Source organism: Argopecten irradians, chromosome 5 (assembly GCF_041381155.1).
Source record: "Argopecten irradians isolate NY chromosome 5, Ai_NY, whole genome shotgun sequence".
Classification (NCBI taxonomy): Eukaryota; Metazoa; Mollusca; class Bivalvia; order Pectinida; family Pectinidae; genus Argopecten; species Argopecten irradians.
The window spans coordinates 20,683,527-20,702,985 of NC_091138.1; the positions used below are offsets into that span (position 1 = coordinate 20,683,527).

The 19,459-nt window shown below is 34.5% G+C and overlaps 2 protein-coding genes across 3 annotated transcripts; both read right to left on the reverse strand.

Annotated features, from left to right (window-relative positions):
- Positions 1-742: 742 nt before the first annotated feature.
- Positions 743-6,196, reverse strand: LOC138323176 (forkhead box protein J1-B-like). Of its 2 annotated transcripts, none has more exons than XM_069267584.1 (3): positions 5,859-6,196; positions 4,016-4,637; positions 743-3,605 (listed from the first exon to the last, which is right to left on the reverse strand). In XM_069267584.1, the coding sequence occupies exons 2-3, from the start codon at positions 4,532-4,534 to the stop codon at positions 2,775-2,777; spliced, it is 1,350 nt and encodes a 449-aa protein (XP_069123685.1). In that variant the 5' UTR covers positions 4,535-4,637; positions 5,859-6,196; the 3' UTR covers positions 743-2,774. The 2 variants fall into 2 exon arrangements, with proteins under 2 accessions (XP_069123685.1, XP_069123687.1); XM_069267586.1 differs by lacking the exon at positions 5,859-6,196 and adding an exon at positions 5,450-5,828.
- Positions 6,197-10,256: 4,060 nt separating this feature from the next.
- LOC138323177 (U7 snRNA-associated Sm-like protein LSm11) lies at positions 10,257-19,443 on the reverse strand. The gene is made up of 4 exons (XM_069267587.1): positions 19,064-19,443; positions 16,244-16,383; positions 11,734-11,805; positions 10,257-10,842 (listed from the first exon to the last, which is right to left on the reverse strand). Exons 1-4 carry the CDS (start codon positions 19,434-19,436, stop codon positions 10,294-10,296), a joined length of 1,134 nt encoding a protein of 377 aa, XP_069123688.1. The 5' UTR covers positions 19,437-19,443; the 3' UTR covers positions 10,257-10,293.
- Positions 19,444-19,459: the final 16 nt, after the last annotated feature.

A 19,459-nucleotide genomic window follows, 5' to 3' on the forward strand; every position in this document is an offset into this window, starting at 1 on the left:
AGTTACTTACTTAACACCATTACCAACGATGAAAAGTTTGAGCTTCTAATTTTACTTAAAGTTAAAACTATGAAAAATAATTAATTGCATCCCGAAAAATATCCGTACCACTATATCCTATATGAAATGAACTACTGAATGCGCATGTACCAAAGTCAAAATAAATTATTTTATATTATTTTTTGTGTTAATTAGACTATTATATACACGATTAAACACCAATTATTGTTCAAATGATGAATATCATTTTTGGTCTGTAGGCGGTGGAGCATCTTTAAATGATCTGTGACTTCAGATTTCCACATGCTATCATGTACGACTCTAGGGACTGATGAGGTTGATTTGAAGTTAAATTAAAAATATATAAATTCAAGTTCCTAAAGCGTGTCGGCTTAGCTAGTAAACAAACATAATGTACTAGATCACAAAGATTATAGGATACACATCAGCCACCTTGAAGTGCAACACAGGAATGGTGCATAAGAAACTGCCATTCTTCAACACTGTATGGTAAGTGTGCCACACGAAATAAAATACATTCAGCGATACAATTGTTGCCATTTGCAATCGGAGGTGGTCTCTGTTTACCCTAGATACTCTTTGTGAGAGGTTGGAAGTATACAGTAAAAGAATTTATTTGTATATACCATTCAGGACATTGTGGACTCCACTGTCAGGCTGCACTTCTTTTCGTCATACAAAATTTGGTCTCCAAGTAAAATGGTAATATCAACAACAAAACTTGTTTCATTGTCTTTACAAAACATTTTATTTTTATTCATTTTTCAATAAATATGAATAATTTATTACAACCCTGAAATGCAGAGAGGATAACACTGAAACACAGATGTTTGTATGATCACAGGTGACATGACTGATTAATGTTGGAATACTGAGGGTATCCTGGAACGTCCAGCAGCCTCCAGTCTGTAGATCTAGGAGGTCAAGGTAAATCTCAATTAGTCAAGGTCAACCAACCTTCCTACTATTGTGGGAGACTAGAAATGAGCCTAAAATTTATCTAAATATTACTGATTATTTTTTATAAATCCAATAAATTTTAAATACTTTTTTCTTGTCAAAATGAGCAAAATATCCACTTTTTTAATATCAACTGAATTATAAATTAATCTTTGATTACACAAAACTTAATTTGTCACTTTTTCACTAATTACCAAAATATTTATCTCGCCTTTTTTCATCCTAAGACCACAGACAAGAGCTTTAATTCAAACATGAGGCTTTAATGAAGGACAATGAGAATGCAACAGTTTTTTTTTATCACAGATGATTAATTTAGTATTTCACACCAAATAAAGCTTGGCAACTGTATACAGGTATGTACAGAAGAAATTCACTCAACTGAGAAATTACACAAACAATACTGGCAGTGTAATCAACTCCTATCAGTCAATCAATCAGTCTTGTTAATATAACAACCTACCCCGACACTCTAAAATAGACCAAACCTGGGCTAGTCCATTGTAGTTTGAAAGGGCATTACGAGATTTAATTTGGACTGAAGTTAGTTATTTCATACTCAAAAATGTACAAAAAGGCATGTAAACAGATCTTAAAAATATATTTATCTAAAAATTACAAATCTATCACTTTGTCCTGTCAAAGGAAAAATATTTGGACGGATTCCTGACAAGGGCATTTTGGATAAATTAAGATAAAACTTGACTTCCAAAAAAACATAAATATCACAAACATAACAAAGGGAGGGAATTTTCCACATTAACAATTCAATACTGTAAGATAATGTAATACTGACTGTCATTATTACCTCATACTTCTCACTTTTAAAACTTTCTCTTTTTAAAAAGAAAATTACTTAGCTCAAAATTCCTGCATTGTAACTATTAGATATACCTTTTTATCTATGTATAGAAATGGGGGGAGGGGGGGGGGTGTTACACATTTTTCAGATATTTTATCAACTTTGTTACTTTTTTTTTTTTTTTTAAATTTTCTTTTCAGATATTGATTGTTCCAATGAAATTTCTATTAAGCCAACACATTTTAAACCAGTGTTGAATATATCAATGATTATAGCACTTTCAGAGGTGAGAGGTGAATTCACACATATATGCATTGATAATACCGCACACAAGCATTCTACCGTGAGGAGTGAGAGAACACACTATACACATGTAAAAATAAATACATCCACCTTCCTCACACCCACATCTCTCACTAGCAGTCGCTCATGTGTGAACACTCGCCCATGTGTGAAACAATTATGCATTAATAATAATGTACAGCACCAAGTATCTGGAATGGATACAATTCTAGACTGAACTAGTCACCTAGACTGAACTAGTAATTAATGAACATCTTTTACTTTGAAAAATCCAAAATACTGACCGTTTTCCTAAAATACTAGCAATAACCTAATGATAAAAAAGGTGGATTTTATTATAAAATTCCAATTCACAACCAATTAAAATTGAAACCTTTTTTTAATCATTAATACCTTCCAGATATCAAGACATTCGATATGAATTAAATTAAGTGTCCACACTTCGCAGGCTACAAACACACAGGTGATCACCTTTTCAAGGTTAAATCTAGCTCACTCAACTCACAAACACACACACATATATATATGTATCACAGAACTGCCGACAGCGAGACCTCCCCAGTGTATGGTTCTGGTCTACAATAAATATTGAACGACATATTTTTAACTCCACTTCTTCCCATAATGAGGAAACTGTGAGCAAAACATGCACTAAAATGTCCCAAATCTGGCCAATTTTAATCTAACATTATTCTTGATAGTTTACACGGGGACTAGGTATATTTCCAATATCAAACAAATTGTCTACATCAAAAGCTTCCCCAATGTCAGCGAAGCCCCCGGACTCTGCCCAAGGGTGCGCTATGTCATCATCGAGATCGTCCTTGATTGTCACGGGGGAGGGTGTGGTGTGTATTGGGGTATGTAGACCACTACTGGCTTCAGCAGCTGCCTTTAATACACCCTGCTGATCACTGAGGTTAAAACTCTCATCCCACCATTGGGGAGCCTTGATTGGCTGTCCTGTCACTGTCAGATCTAGAGGATTCTCTGTAGTGAAGTCAAGCGGAACGTCCGAACTAAGGTCAGCCTGACCAAACAAGTCCTCTATACTGAAATCATCTGAGTTAGCTTCTGATGACGGTGGACTCATAGCTGCTGATGGACTGAGATCCTGTTCACTTGTATTGTCTAATAAATCCTCTGTTTTCACACGTACACCACCAATTTCTATGTCTTGGTTCAATATAGAGGTCCAGTTGAAATCTCCTTTTAGCGAATCATCCTCCTGACCAGGGAACAGGACACTTAGTCCGTTTTGACCTTTTTTGGAAACTTTTGCGAAATTGATAAGACTGTTACAGCTTGACATGCTATCGTCATCCTCACGTTTCACTTTTTTGAGAGGAGGAGGGCAAGCGGCATCACGACTGTTCCTTCGTTTTTTGAAAATACCATTCTCAATCATGTCATTGTAGTCTGGGTTTATCCTCCAGAAACCTCCCTTCCCTGGCTCATCTTTTCTGCGTGGCACTTTTTGGAAACATTTGTTCAAGGACAAATTGTGACGGATAGAGTTCTGCAAAAACAAAAATCAAACTTGTAACATTGATTCACCTATAAAATGTAAAGTGTTTAGGTCACAATAAACGAAATGACTGATGTCTTATTTCAGAAATGACATTTCTTTTTTTGTTTAAATAAACAACATGTCAAGGCATTTATCAATAACCCCGACATTTTGTTTGTTTTAACCCTAACAGGTAACTATTAAAGCTGGATTAGTAGTATTATGAGTGGACTATTGTCTGAATGGTTGCACACGGACATAAAACTTTAACACTGACCCCTATAGGAGTCAATCAGAAGATTAACAGACATTTTACATATGTTTTTAATTCAAATGCATAACTCCAGTTGAGTGGGCCTTTGTAGTGCGGCTGTGACCCCATTGTCTACACTATAAAGACTGTAATATAGCAAGCTTACCTGCCAACTTGGATCAGCTAATCTATAGTACATGAAGTTGTCTGTAATCCAGTTGTAAATTGCTGACAATGTAATTTTGCTTTTCTTGGTTTCCTTCATTGCCATACAGATGAGTGTAGCATAAGAATATGGTGGCTTTACATATGGGTTGGTCTTGTAGTCGATTGTGTCCCCACCCAGGGAGGTGGGTGTGGTGGGGGCTGAGTCTGTGAGGTGGAATTTGGTCTCCAGTTTACACTGTGGAGGTGCACACGATACATTGAGCACTGCGTTGGGGTTGACTTTGAGATTTTTGAAGTTGTTGTTGTTGGTCTCTGCCATGAGGATTGGGGCTGGACCAGGACTTGGAGGTGGGGTTGGTGTTGTAATCTTCATGATGTTGAGGTTCTGTAGCCAGTTCAGGCTGGTGAGGCTGTCGTCCAAGTTGAGACCGCCATTGCTGCAGGTATCCAGTGGATACTTATTCATCCAGTTCTGCCGGAACTTGACAGCCAGAGTGTCTCGTTTGTTGACCGGCATCTTGGCAGTCAGCTGCTGATGCCGCTGGACCGTGTAAGCTTGTGGGTACTTCGTCTTGGCGGTGGGGGTGTAACGAATCTTACAGCAAATCTAGGTTCAACACCTGCAAATGAACAAACAACAGTGAATAACAATAAAAAACCCAACATATTGGTCAAACTGAGTTAATGGTAAAGACGACACCAATACAAATTATCAATGCAATCTGCCTTTCAGAAGTATTTTATTGTCTTTTCTTACCATGTACATCAATTTTGTTCACATGAGAAAACAAGTTCCTGTATCATTCAACATATATCCATGTACCTGCAGATAATCTCCTTCGAGCCATTCAGATGACCTTACAGGAAACAGTCCATGTACTTAGCCTACCTGTAAAGTGTGCTTACTGTGAAACTGTTCAATGTTCATGAAATTACTTCATATCCATGTAATATGCCATTAATTCTATAGATTTTTTTAAGGATTTTGCTTTACTAGAAAACATGGTTTATCATTATCTGTTATAAAAAATATAACTTTTTTTAAGAAAATTGTTTAATCAAAACAGAATATTATACTAATAGAAAAATAATAAGGTAATATTTTTTTTCTTTTCCTCTAAAAACACAATAAAGTCTTGTGTAACATCAAAAAAAAGTTTTCAAAATTGAAATCATAATTCTAAAATCCTTTACAATATGTAAGCAAAATTTACAATTTAAGAATGCTCAATTGGTACTTAAAGCTGAAGTGTTTTATGAATTATCTTAGATATGACAAACCTAACGTTAGCATTAAAATAGGTATAGAAAATAGACATGAAGGTTGAAATTCTTCCATTATAAATTTCAATGTCAATGCATATATCAATAATAATATTTCAATATGCTGCATGAAAATATATTGATCAAATATTCTATTTTTTTTTCTTACCTCATCTGTATTTTTGTCAGATAGCTCCAAATTCAATAATATATTAATATAAATCGACTGTGCTAATGCTATGTCCTTCTGTCACTGAAGTATGGATAAGTTCTGACATTTATGGTAATGTCACTCCGAGAGCAAGTTTGGACAACCTAATATGCGACCGAACATGCATAGAAAAGAGCGTCAACCTTACCTATGGCATTAGCATATGAATGACCATCTACCTGTGTGTTTACCTCTATTTATAGACCCAATGACACGTGTTATTAAATACCGGTATCGTTACCGCCAAATGACAGGTAAACAGATACTGGGTGTTGTAAACAGTCCGCTGCCGATTATGAATTGTCAAAATTATACATAGGCCTACTGTTTTCACTCAATAAAATGATGATTGGTCACTCAAACTTACCTGTGGGTGACTTTTGAGCCCGGTAAAAACAGCTCACGACTAACTGACTCCCGCTAGTACCGTTTTACACCTGTACTGTGGTGCAGATGATAGGTCCAAGCTTGTTCAACGGAGAACCGCTAAATCTAATCATAGATGACTAGAGCCGATTTTACCAGAGGTTCATTAAATTGCATACATCCACAATGCATTTAATTACATATATCCATTGTGCTTATCTGTCCTCCACCCCGATACCTGCTACTGTACCCGGGCAATACACATTGCAGAATGAAGATCTTTCCTTGTGCACCCGATTGATGAATCAAAACATCGTAGCAACATGGTAAACGCTTGTAAATATTACCTCGCTTTTGATTGGTTATCGGAACTGTTGTGTATTCGGCTATGGTAGCGGGAATAAACACGTTGCCTTACGATATATCGTTTTGTTTGATTGGTCAATGTGACCGCACCGAAACCTTTAATCAAGATACTGATTGGGCCATCACGTCCGTAAATGGGTCAATCTGAGAAATATTTACATACGATCCATATCATTTTGCATATGAAGGCATTGTTTGGGTGTTGTTTTCCAAAGCTTTGTAGTCGGCTTCCAAGACACACAAGATTAGCATAACATGTCCTCAGTAGATGTTTATAATGACATTTAAATTTTGACGTATTTATGCGGAAAGGGCGCGAGGTTTTCCCGCGGTTTGTCAAAACGGGGACCTTACTTTCTAATCGACGTTAGACCAAAACATGTGCTATTTTTGGTATCATTACAAAATCTAAACAGGCCTAATCGAGGCTTTCAATTTTCATGCAGTTATCACATTATTTCACCCAGAGGCACATATATTTTAGAAATCTAGTTTAACATAATGGTTCTATTCAAAGTGTTTCATCAAGGATTTATAATATACGGCCTTGGTTTTATTGATTAGTGCTTTTCATCCAAAAAGATATTTATAAGCTTAAGAAATGTGAACCACATCTTCAGTATTCAAGTAATACAGAATTTGAGTGAATAGGGACTAACCCATCAGTGAAATTCAGCTCATTGATTTGTCCAACTTAACTTTAGTCCTATTTCATTTTACACGTGTATGTGATTTTCTATCTCCATAGAACTACCATGCAGATCTAGGCCTATCGCTTTTAGCTATTAATTTGTGGATGGTATGCTGGTCAGAATTTGCCATCCTGCCTTTATTAAATCGACTAAAAATCGCTTTGTTGATTTTTCATACTAGCACCCCTTGATCGCAGGAATGTCGCTATATAATGCGACGATTAAAGCTTTCGTAGCAAGGACAAAAACGATATCTTATACATCACGGTCTGTTATATAGCATGGATCAGGCACATATATCTATAGTAGAATCTACTATATATGTAGAGGATGTATTTTTCCTATTTTTTTTTTAAACCCAGACCTCTAAAACGTCTATAAATGGTCTTAGGGACCTCCGTTAGGGCCATGGATTTATAACTAATTCTGTTACCCATCAGGACAGTCAGTCATTACGATAACTATATAATTCGTCGTTGTCTAAGGACACGGGAACTTAAAAAGCTGCCTAGCATCTATCTATCAATTATTTATCGAAGAAGTCTGTTAGAGTCAGGATACTTTTAAGTCAGCATACATGTCATGTAGTATGAGTATGTTATCAATTTTTGAAATAAAATTTACTGGTGCGTACGCCAGAAAACTTGACAGTTAAATGTTAAATTACAAATAGATGTATATTTTCACCTAGAGGTGATATCATTTCAATCGTACAAGGCAGCAATGTCATATTAATTTGTTACACCTTGCTCTTTAGTAAGACTTATTAATGACATGTAAGTGAATTGTAAGTACCCCGGCAGTAGGCGTAACGAGCACCTGCTGAGATATACAATCTTACAGTAGAGCTATTAGTGGTCCGATTGTATTCAATTAGACGTGCGAACCTAATTTATTTCGGTTGTTTCGTTATTGAAATTAACTTCAGACAGAAAACAAATTCAAAGTAATTGCCTTACCAAGTTAACAGAACTCATCATCATTAAAATCGACTTCAAACGAATAAAACATTTACCGCACATAGTCGTGTACAGGGAAAATAACACACAGGATCGGCATTCAGAAATGATCTTTTTCGCGTTTGAAATGGATTGCAAGTTTTCACTTAAACGCACTTTTTTTTTACATTAGTTTAAATGTATTTTGTATTTTTCGTGGTTCATATACAAATTATGTACTTTTCACCTTTCGAGTATACTAGATCTTTGACTGGCTTGAGAGTGTAAATAATATTGAACTGGATTGAACTTTCGATTTGGCAGCGGTCATTAACAAGTGCGGTATAATTATTTTCAGTTTTTGACAACTGAATATTGTGTTAAATGACACCCGTGTTCTTTGACATCAAAAACACACAAGAGTGTGCGTATTGTAACACTTTCATATCTAAACTTTTTCATGAACTTCATTATTATTACGAAATCACGTCACATCTTATCATTACGACAAGCTATACAAGTCTTTCCGCCGTGGCCCTTCGCAGTGTTTCCTTCCATCCAACCACAGGTGTTCGTTTCTAATATAAGTATAAGTATAATACTGGGTCAGTATTATACTTATATTAGAAACGAACACCTGTGATCCAACAGTATATTTCTCAGTAAGTACTAAAACGATAATTTGTTACATACCTTATTGAATTTCGACATTTGAAGTTTGTTACCGCTATTTTTCAAAACGTACTGGAGACCTTGCATGAATTTCTTACCAACAGTATTTTATGTATTATAGATTTTTTATGTTCTTTTTCTTGACTTTTATTATATATGTAATAAATTTTAAGAAAAAACTTTACGGATGAAATCCATAAGAAATATAAACAATAACGACTGAGTAGTTACTGAGCGCTTTCGCCCCATTCAAGGAGTCTTGAGCTCTTTTGCCCCATTCAAGGGAGCTGAAGCTCCTTGAATGGGGCGAAAGCGATCACGTAACTAGTCATTGACATTATGTTATTGTTTTTATTCCTATATATATACCGTTGGTGATAAAGTCGTGACAGGGGCCTGTGATAATGAAGACACCTTTCACAACAGAATGGATGTCACATATGCCACACAGGCGGAGTGTTGAACTATATCACTTTTTATGAGGTAATCAGACTTTCATTAAAAGCCTACTCCTCTTTTATCCCTATGCCGATCACTACCAAATTTAGTGTGAAGTATCATTGGGAGAGGACAATCCTATTTTGTATATACATTAGGAATATACTCATTCTTCACCATTGAGTGGATTAGGATAAGATTTACTAAAGTAACAGAAACATCATTGTGGGAGGGAAATCATATTTTATATAAATGAGCTGGTCCAACCCCCAGGGGTAATGGGACGGAGCCTCAAATAGGGAACATTGCTAAAAATTTTGCTTAAATATCCTACTCCCTTGAGTGAACTACACTCAGATTTGCTGTGAAACAACGCTGGTGGAGGACAGTCATATTTGATATAAATGAGCCTGGTCTGACACCTAGGGGCAGGGTCCAAATATGGAGCATTGCTGGAATTTTATTTAATTCCCTTGTGGCCTTGAGTGAATTACCATAAGATTGGTGTGAAACATCATTGGGTGAAGGTAGTATATTGTATATAAATGAGCCTAATACGACCCTCGGGACAAAGGGGTGGGGCCCCAACTAGGAAAAATTACTAAAATTTTGTTTTCAAATACAACTCTGTCATAACATCAAGTGTCAGGATTTGAATAGTGATTTAAATTTTTTTTTTAATGAAATCCTGAAAGTTTTAGTTTTGGTTTTTGTAAAATAATTTTAATCAGATGACCATTAAGGCCTATTGTTAGTTTAAAATGTCATATTAACAGCCAGGGTCATTTAAGGATGTGCCAGGCTTGTTGGTGGATGAAAACCAGAGTACCCGGAGAAAAAATACAAACCAGCGGCCAGTACCAAGTAACTGCCTCATATGGGATTCCCAGAGGTTCGGGAAATCTTAACCACTCGACAACTGCAGCCCCTCTATTCCATATTTGCATATTACAAAGTTGTCTGCCCTTGCAGGAAGGTATTGATTGTGATGTCATGTGTTTGTGAGTGTAACATCATATTACAAAGTTGTCTGTCCTTGCAGGAAGGTATTGATTGTGATGTCATGTGTTTGTGAGTGTAATGTCATACTTTTCAAAGAAAACAATGCAAGTTTCACTCACAAAATAATGCCATCACAATGAAATCACCACAAAAAACTTAGCACTGGCCTATACCACTCAGGTAGAGAGCTGGCTAGAGGTAGAATATTGAAACATGTTAACCATTACGCCATCACAGTCCCTTTCAATAGCTACCAAATACTGCTATACAATATAAACAAGTAACTAGCACTTGTGAAAACATAACAACAATTTATTAACTCTCCGGACTATTTGTACACCAGACTAATGGACACCACATTGTCTCCCCTTATGAAAAGTTGATTTGCATGTCTGTGTTTGAGTTTGAGTGGAGGTTTTGACTTGTCTTTAGCTACAGCCTCCTGCCATACCTTGGCCACACTTGCACCATCAAAAGATGGTAATGTCTTATCCTTTTTGTTTTTAAGAGTCTCCTCAGAACAAACAGTTGTATTTTTTGTCCTTACTGTTGACTTAATATCTTTATTTTTCTGATCAGTGGTATCATCTTTACCTTCTCCATCGTTATGTTCTACAGTCTGATTGGTGTTCTCAGGCATTTGAGACTCGGGTCCACTCACAGTGTTACCTGATACACAACTGGTTATAGAGTGTGTACACACATTCTTTATATCACTAGTCTCTTTTGACTTTCCAGTATTTGTAATTTTAAGATTTTCCATAGCATTTACACTGCTTTCTACTGAGGCGATGATGGAGGATTCTTGAGGAGCCTCTGTACTATCTTTTGCTGAATTTTCTTTCTCTCCATCAGAATCAAAGAGTGGAAGTTTTGTCTACAACACAAATAAACATACATACAAAGGGAGATAATTCCATAAGCATGTTATTTTTACAGTTATATATCCGGTTAACACATTGTATAAACAACCTGTCAGTCCAAAGTGTCAAAGCTTTAAAACCTGAGTTTTTTTTTTTTTTTTTTTTTCTTCAATTAGAGGTTTTTATTGCTTTTATAAATTATATACATGTATCCTGTTTTAATTAGTAATAATTATATCATGTCTGAAGTTAGATTTTCTATTTTTCATGAAAAAGTATGCAACAGATTTTTTCTTGAAATATAAAAAGTAGAGTCTTTTTTTTGCACAATACATTTGTGTGTTTAAGCATATCTCAGTAAAGGGAGATAATTTTGTCAGAACATGCTCTGTATGATAAAAGTAACTGTGTTAATACAGAACCAACAATTTTTTTATTATGTTTTTTTTTTTTTCACAATTAAATTTTCTGAGTGAAATTATGTTTCCTAATGAAAGTTTATTTCCATTCATTGTTTTTTTTAAAATTAATGACCACCAAGTTTCCAAAACATAAAGTAAATGTTTATCAATAACAAGTTTAACGCCAAACATCTTTATTGAAGTTACAACACCAAACAAATAAATTTTTCTCTGTGTAAATCTATTTCAACAACGAAGACCCATTTCACTGTTCTGTCGCCGTGATAGTTGACAACTGAGTAGTAATTAGGGCAACCCCCAGGTAAAATGGATTTTGTTGTTCATAAAGCCATGATAAGTGTAATATTAATGTTAAGCTACATGCATTAACTATCAAACTCGTTTTACATTTTAAAAATTAAAAGTAGTCTCGGTTAAATGTATGTATTGAAATCTTGTAGATAATATAAAACCTTTGTGTAAATAAATGGTGTAATTTCAGACCTGAGAATGTTGTGGTATGCGGTTGTCACGGCTGACTGGTTTTCTGTATGTTTCATCTACATCCATCACAGCCTGAAACAAATCCATTTTATAAATAAACAAAAATGCATCCATCATAAAATATTTCCACTTGGTGTGTGATTTTTGATAGGTAAAAAATTGTTAGTTGATATCTCATGAACCAATTAGAAAAATCTGTAAAATGAGTTAAGCAAATGTAATAATAATGTTGGTATGAATTTAATTAATCAAATTTCTTAAATCTGTATAGGTAATTTGAACAGTAAAACAGAAATTAGGTAGAGTCTTCAGTGTGATAGCCACATGAGCATGATGGATCAAGAATTAGGTGGTCAGTAAATTTATCATTGTTAAGATCACTAGCATTATTCCTTAGTTGACAAAGTATGATATTTAATTTTCTAGGGTTACAATTTAAGAAAGTAGGAGTAGTAAGTAGAGGAACGGGATTTGCAATATTCAATTTTCTTTTAAATATACCTAAAGATGGCGCTAAAGTTATATAAGTATCAAGTGAGTTCCAAATTCGCATGACATCAGGAAAATAGCTATTACCGAAAAGATTTGTTGTATAACGAGGAATGTTACAGAATCTATGGTGCCTCAGATTGTGAAGTGGAACATCATTATTTATAAATGGTACAACTATGTCATATAAGTATATAGGTGTCATATGATTTAATATTTTGTACATTAAAATAAGTTTATGTTTGTGACGTCTAGTAGATAGAGGTTCCAAACCTGTTTCAGAATAAAGTTTATGATGTGATGTTTCACTTCCCAATCCTGTAATTAATTTCATTGCTTCAAATTAAACAGATTCAAGTAGTTTAGATTCACTAATAGTACAGTTACTCCAGACAGTATCGGCATACTCTAATAAGTAGTTTAGATTCACTAATAGTACAGTTACTCCAGACAGTATCGGCATACTCTAATATGTAGTTTAGATTCACTAATAGTACAGTTACTCCAGACAGTATCGGCATACTCTAATATGTAGTTTAGATTCACTAATAGTACAGTTACTCCAGACAGTATCGGCATACTCTAATATGTAGTTTAGATTCACTAATAGTACAGTAACTCCAATCAGTATCATCATACTCTAATAAGTAGTTTAGATTCACTAATAGTACAGTTACTCCAGACAGTATCGGCATACTCTAATAATGTAGTTTAGATTCACTAATAGTACAGTTATTCACAAAACAGTACTCCACAGTATCGGCATACTCTAATAAGTAGTTTATATTCACTAATAGTACAGTTACTCCAATCAGTATCGGCATACTCTAATAAGTAGTTTAGATTCACTAATAGTACAGTTACTCCAATCAGTATCGGCATACTCTAATAAGTAGTTTATATTCACTAATAGTACAGTTACTCCAATCAGTATCGGCATACTCTAATATGTAGTTTAGATTCACTAATAGTACAGTTACTCCAATCAGTATCGGCATACTCTAATATGTAGTTTAGATTCACTAATAGTACAGTTACTCCAATCAGTATCGGCATACTCTAATAAGTAGTTTATACTCTAATATGTAGTTTAGATTCACTAATAGTACAGTTACTCCAGACAGTATCGGCATACTCTAATATGTAGTTTAGATTCACTAATAGTACAGTTACTCCAATCAGTATCGGCATACTCTAATATGTAGTTTAGATTCACTAATAGTACAGTTACTCCAGACAGTATCGGCATACTCTAATAAGTAGTTTAGATTCACTAATAGTACAGTTACTCCAGACAGTATCGGCATACTCTAATATGTAGTTTATATTCACTAATAGTACAGTTACTCCAATCAGTATCGGCATACTCTAATATGTAGTTTAGATTCACTAATAGTACAGTTACTCCAATCAGTATCGGCATACTCTAATAAGTAGTTTAGATTCACTAATAGTACAGTTACTCCAATCAGTATCGGCATACTCTAATAAGTAGTTTAGATTCACTAATAGTACAGTTACTCCAATCAGTATCGGCATACTCTAATAAGTAGTTTAGATCCACTAATAGTACAGTTACTCCAATCAGTATCGGCATACTCTAATAAGTAGTTTAGATCCACTAATAGTACAGTTACTCCAATCAGTATCGGCATACTCTAATTAAGTAGTTTAGATCCACTAATTGTAGTACAGTTACTCCAATCAGTATCGGCATACTCTAATAAGTAGATTAGATCCACTAATAGTACAGTTACTCCAATCAGTATCGGCATACTCTAATAAGTAGTTTAGATCCACTAATAGTACAGTTACTCCAATCAGTATCAGCATACTCTAATAAGTAGTTTATATTTATCTATTATGGCCTGGTTGAGAGGGCACTATTGCCTCATAGTATTGTCGAGGGATGGAATAGTGCCCGAGCCGAAGGCGAGGGCACTATCCCATCTGAGACAATACTATGAGGCAATAGTGCCCTCTCAACCAGGCCATAATGGGTTTAGTACATCACCCTGACATGAGACCGTTTTTCATGTCATCGTAATAGAAGCACCTCAAGCGATACCTCGCAACGCTATCTTCATTTCCACACCACGTTGTTTCATTAAAAGTACAACATATGAATTGTCTCAGAAATATGAGATTCTATAAAAACGGGATTCAGCTTCATGAAAATTAAAAGTAGATCAATATAGAACATTAGTGAACTGTCTTCTGTAGAAAAGCAACATTTGCTTCCATCCCCGCACACAACAGCCTGTCCGCCATCTTGACGTCTTGGTCGAAGCACAACGTTATAATGACGTCATGTAATGGTGACGTCACAATACATTCACGTTCAATTTCGCGCCACTTCAATAGTGCCCGCTTGCCCGGGCACTATTGCAAATAGTATCCATGTGTGTAGCCAATCAGAATCCAGTATTCTGTCACGTGATGTACTAATCACTATAATACAGTTACTCCAGACAGTATCGGCATACTCTAATAAGTAGTTTAGATTCACTAATAGTACAGTTACTCCAATCAGTATCGGCATACTCTAATAAGTAGTTTAGATTCACTAATAGTACAGTTACTCCAGACAGTATCGGCATACTCTAATATGTAGTTTAGATTCACTAATAGTACAGTTACTCCAATCAGTATCGGCATACTCTAATAAGTAGTTTAGATTCACTAATAGTACAGTTACTCCAATCAGTATCGGCATACTCTAATAAGTAGTTTAGATTCACTAATAGTACAGTTACTCCAATCAGTATCGGCATACTCTAATAAGTAGTTTATATTCACTAATAGTACAGTTACTCCAGACAGTATCGGCATACTCTAATATGGGTCTTACATAAGAACAGTATAGTATAATTTATGTGTTTCTATCAACTTTATGTTTAAGAGTTCTTAATATATTTAATCTTTTAAACGATTTATCATAAATATTTTATATGTTATTATTCCATAAACCTTTGGATTTAAATAGGAGACCAAGATGCTTGTGACAATTTAGTTCATTTATAATTTGATTATTAAAAATAAATGGGGGTGGATTCTTTTTTTTCTTGTAAATGTTAACGAGACAGTTTTATCAGGATTAAATCTAATTTTCCAGAAATTGGCCCAATTATTAATAGCATCTAAGTCATTATTGAGATCCTGGCATGGGGTGTCAACATCATCTTCTACAGTTACATAAAGTGATGTATCATCTTTAGTATGAATTACATTTGTTATATCATTAATGAAGACTCAAAAAGAAAGGGGCCCAGGATAGAACCTTGGGGTACTCCGGCAAATACAGATTTATAGTTGGAAGAATAGCCTTTGTAAATTACTCTTTGTTTCCTATCAGACAAACCAGTTATATAGATTACCTTTGATTCCATATTTTTTAAGTTTATATAATAATCCTCTATGCCAAAGTCTATCAAATGCTTTACTTATATCACAAAATACCATTCTTATATCTTTTCCTTCATCTAAATATTTTGCAATAATATTATATACAGAAAGTAACTGGTTTACGGTTGAGTCTCCTTGCTGAAAGCCTGATTGGTGTTGACTAATTATATGATGTTTACTAAAATGATTGAAGACATATTTAAATACATTTTTTTCTAAAATCTTTATAAAACAAGATGTAATTGCGATTGGGCGCTAATGAGTTGGATTTTCCATTCCTCCTTTACCTTTATATATAGCATTAACGTTACAATATTTCCAGGAAGATGGTATTTTACCTAGAGTAAGTGATCTAGGTATTGAGCTATCAAGTATTGCTACATCCCCATCAATCCTTGTTCCAAATCTTTGACCCAAATTATTTACAACTTTTGTTCAGATATCCCCCTACCAAGTGATATTTAAACTCTTTAAGACCAAGACTAGTCCACCAACAAGTTTAAATAACTTTATATTACATGTATATACAAAATACTGTATGTACTGAAGTTTGGACAGGGTAACAGATTAGAGGGAGATAACTCTAAGCTAAAAAAAAACCAAATATACGTCTTACCAGATTAAAATATTTGTCAAAGGCTACCAAATAACCAGTGCAGAATCCTCTTAGTTCACATGCACTTCTTGTCCAAATCTTCACAACATGATGGTTTTCCACACACTCCCTCAGGAAACTCAAGGGTCCCTTTTTGTATGCTAAAACAAAACAAAAAATATATTTTTAAAATAATTTGCTTTTGACATGCCAGTATGTATTACTGTTTAGTTGTTTAATTTTGCAGGGAAAAGAATTTTCCATCTTGTATTTGATACTAATTTGTGGGCAGAAATGTTTTTGCATTTTAATTTCTAAGTGTAATAAGCAATATGGGTTCTTTTTCTTTTCATTCTTTCCTTTTAGTTCACAGGTACTTAAAATCCCATTTCCTTTCCAAACGGCTTTTGATAGTCAAAACTGGAATGTAAAATGAGATTGGTAATTTTGTAGAGTAGCAAAAGTCATCAGCTGAACATTCATTATCTACATTTATCATCACCTTTTGAACAATTTAATTGAAATAAATTAAATGTTAATTTACAAATACGCAGGTTGTCATGTGCTTCCCACTGCTGTCCTAATTCACCGCGTGTTGTTAACTATCACTGCGCCAAAACAGATTGGACAGGGATGTTTCTTTATCTTAGGCCATTGATATCAATGTTCTTAAAGTTTTTAAGAAACTTTTATTTTTGGTTTCACAATGGTAGTGGGCCTTTAAGTTTACCAAAATTAACTTCACTACAAATATAGCGAAATTAAAATCTTAATAGTAATTTTTATACTCAATTTTGTATTTTTTTCTAACTAACATACTGCCCGTGATAAACTCTTGTGCTGTTATGATCTTTTCTTAATTTCATGTATCTTAATTCTATGTACAACATACCATTTTTGTGATTCTTTGTTGTATTACCATGTTTTCCCATTTAATAATTAATAGTGCCTCAATGAGATCGCCATGTTCAATACAAAACGTGCCACTTGAATGTCACACACACGTGTGTAGATGAAGACTAACTGGCAACAACATTTTAGTTATGCCTATACAGGTTTTATGAATACTAGCCGTATTTCTATGATAAAGTTGTCTAAATAACAGGAATGTTATCATTTCTAAGCATTTTATAGTGTGATCTTGTCGGTATTCCCCTTCTGCCACAAAACGAAAGTAGCGATCGAAAGCAGGTCTGCCATTTTATGTATGCATGGTAAAGAAACAGTCTAGCATGAAATGCCAAAAGTCTGTGAAAAAGACATATTTAATCAACGTTAAATACTTCTGGTGCATTTCTTAATAATTATGTAATTTCAATACTTACTTGACTAATCATCTAAAACTTGAGCCCCCCTTGGCCAATTATCTGCACCTGGCGCCCTTATCAGGGAAATTGCGAAGAGAACTCTTGTGATAGAGATGTTTGTAATGTTAATCTATGTAAATCATCCATAATGTAGAGTTGGAAAACTTTCTCATAAACAGGAAACGGAAATCACAACAAGATCCAGCATTGTGTTAAGCAAAAGCACACTATAGCATTATTACAAACAAGTTATACTTAAAATTTCAAAATGAAAAAATTAGTGAAAGATAAACCTTCCAATTTATTCTTAGCTGAATCTAACATTTACATTTTGTCCTGAATCTTAGTTTATAAGCCATTTTACGTGACCAGTTGCTTCGGAATTTTCCGCCTGGCAATGGAGAATGACGTTGAGATATATATTTTGTAGTCGCAGTCATGTATTTGTGCACAAAGTGAAAGTAAAAGTATCCTGTGTTCAATATTGTTTATTTTGTTATAAACTCAATGCCAGTAATTCTATGCTAAAGCTATGATTCTAATAGTTAATAATTCTATAAATGGTTTCTAGCAGTACAATTTAGGCCAGTACACACAATAAGCAATAAGAACAAAACAATTCTCAACAATGATTAAAGAATGATGGGTCAGGGGCGATAACTCTTTTGTCGTTAGAAATCCTTTATTAACCCGGTATATTTCTATTTAGTAACAGTTGAAGATGCTCCACTGCCGACAGAACATAAATGATATTAATCATTTGAACAACAATTGGTGTTTAATCGTGTATATATACGTCTAATTAACACAAAAAAATAATATAAAATAATTTATTTTGCCTTTGGTGCATGCGCAATCAGTACTTCATTCCATAAAGGATATAGTGTCACAGAATTTTTTCGGGATGCAATTAATTATTTTTCATATTTTTAACTTGAAGTAAAATTAGAAGCTCAAACTTTTCAATGGTGGTAATGGTGTAAAGTAAGTAACTTTTGTAACTGAAGAAAAATACTAAATCGTCTGTTCCTGTTTTTTATAGTGAAAAAATACCATTTGTCAGCGGTGGAGCATCTTTAAAAAAAACAACAAACAAAATATGTAATGGGTTAACTGCTGCGCTCTCAGATAGACTTTACCTAAAATTATATGAAAATTATATATGAAAATATTGTAACATGCTGAACCAACAGAGCTTTTTCCCATCTAAGAGCAGGCTGCACTAGATGTCTAGACATCGCATAACTATGCAGATACCGACTCTCATCTGCACAGCCACAAAAAGCTACATTAGCTGATGGACTAATCCAGAAGTATGCCGCTGAAATTATCGTCAAATATATTTTTTTCTTTAAAAATTAAATAGTTAATAGGTAACAGGTAATAACTTATTAAAATCTTTCTACTTTACAATTTCAGTGAGATTCACAGTTAGGCATGACTATCAGAATATGACCGATAAACTTGACATCACTCAACAAATACAATATTTGAAAATTGAAACAATTTGCTACGAAATGCGGACCAGTCTTACCATTCATCCGTGTAAGGACATTTCTACTGAGTCTGTCCCGTGGCCTTCCACTAGGTTTAGATAAATCTACATCAGTCTGTTGTTCGTTTTTCCGGTGATATGGCCTGGCTGGTATTGGTCTTTGTGGTTGCTTCTTCGCTGGTTTTATTTGCAGACGGCTTACCGAACTTTCTTCACTTTTCTTCGTCGGTCTAGACCAACTTTCAAACTTTGCAATATTGTCAAGGGGTTGCGCAGATGAAAATGGTAAAATTACATGCATAGAAAAGAGCGCCTTGGCTGCATCAAATCGTGGAGAGGTTAAATCGATTTCAGGAGGTAATTTAGAAGTTTTACGTTTTACCGGGTTTTCTTCTTCACTGGGCGCCGCCATATTTAAAAACTAGCAATATGGCC

Bases quoted from the DNA above. Each gene is read 5' to 3' on its own strand.
- LOC138323177 (XM_069267587.1), bottom strand. From the start codon at position 19,436: ATGGCGGCGCCCAGTGAAGAAGAAAACCCGGTAAAACGTAAAACTTCT. The intron at 16,384-19,063 runs GTAAGACTGGTC...GTTTTGTTTTAG, and splicing joins TGTCCTTACACGGATGAATG to CATACAAAAAGGGACCCTTG. The intron at 11,806-16,243 runs GTAAGACGTATA...GATTTGTTTCAG, and splicing joins TTGACAAATATTTTAATCTG to GCTGTGATGGATGTAGATGA.
- LOC138323176 (XM_069267584.1), bottom strand. From the start codon at position 4,534: ATGCCGGTCAACAAACGAGACACTCTGGCTGTCAAGTTCCGGCAGAAC. The intron at 3,606-4,015 runs GTAAGCTTGCTA...TTGTTTTTGCAG, and splicing joins TAGCTGATCCAAGTTGGCAG to AACTCTATCCGTCACAATTT.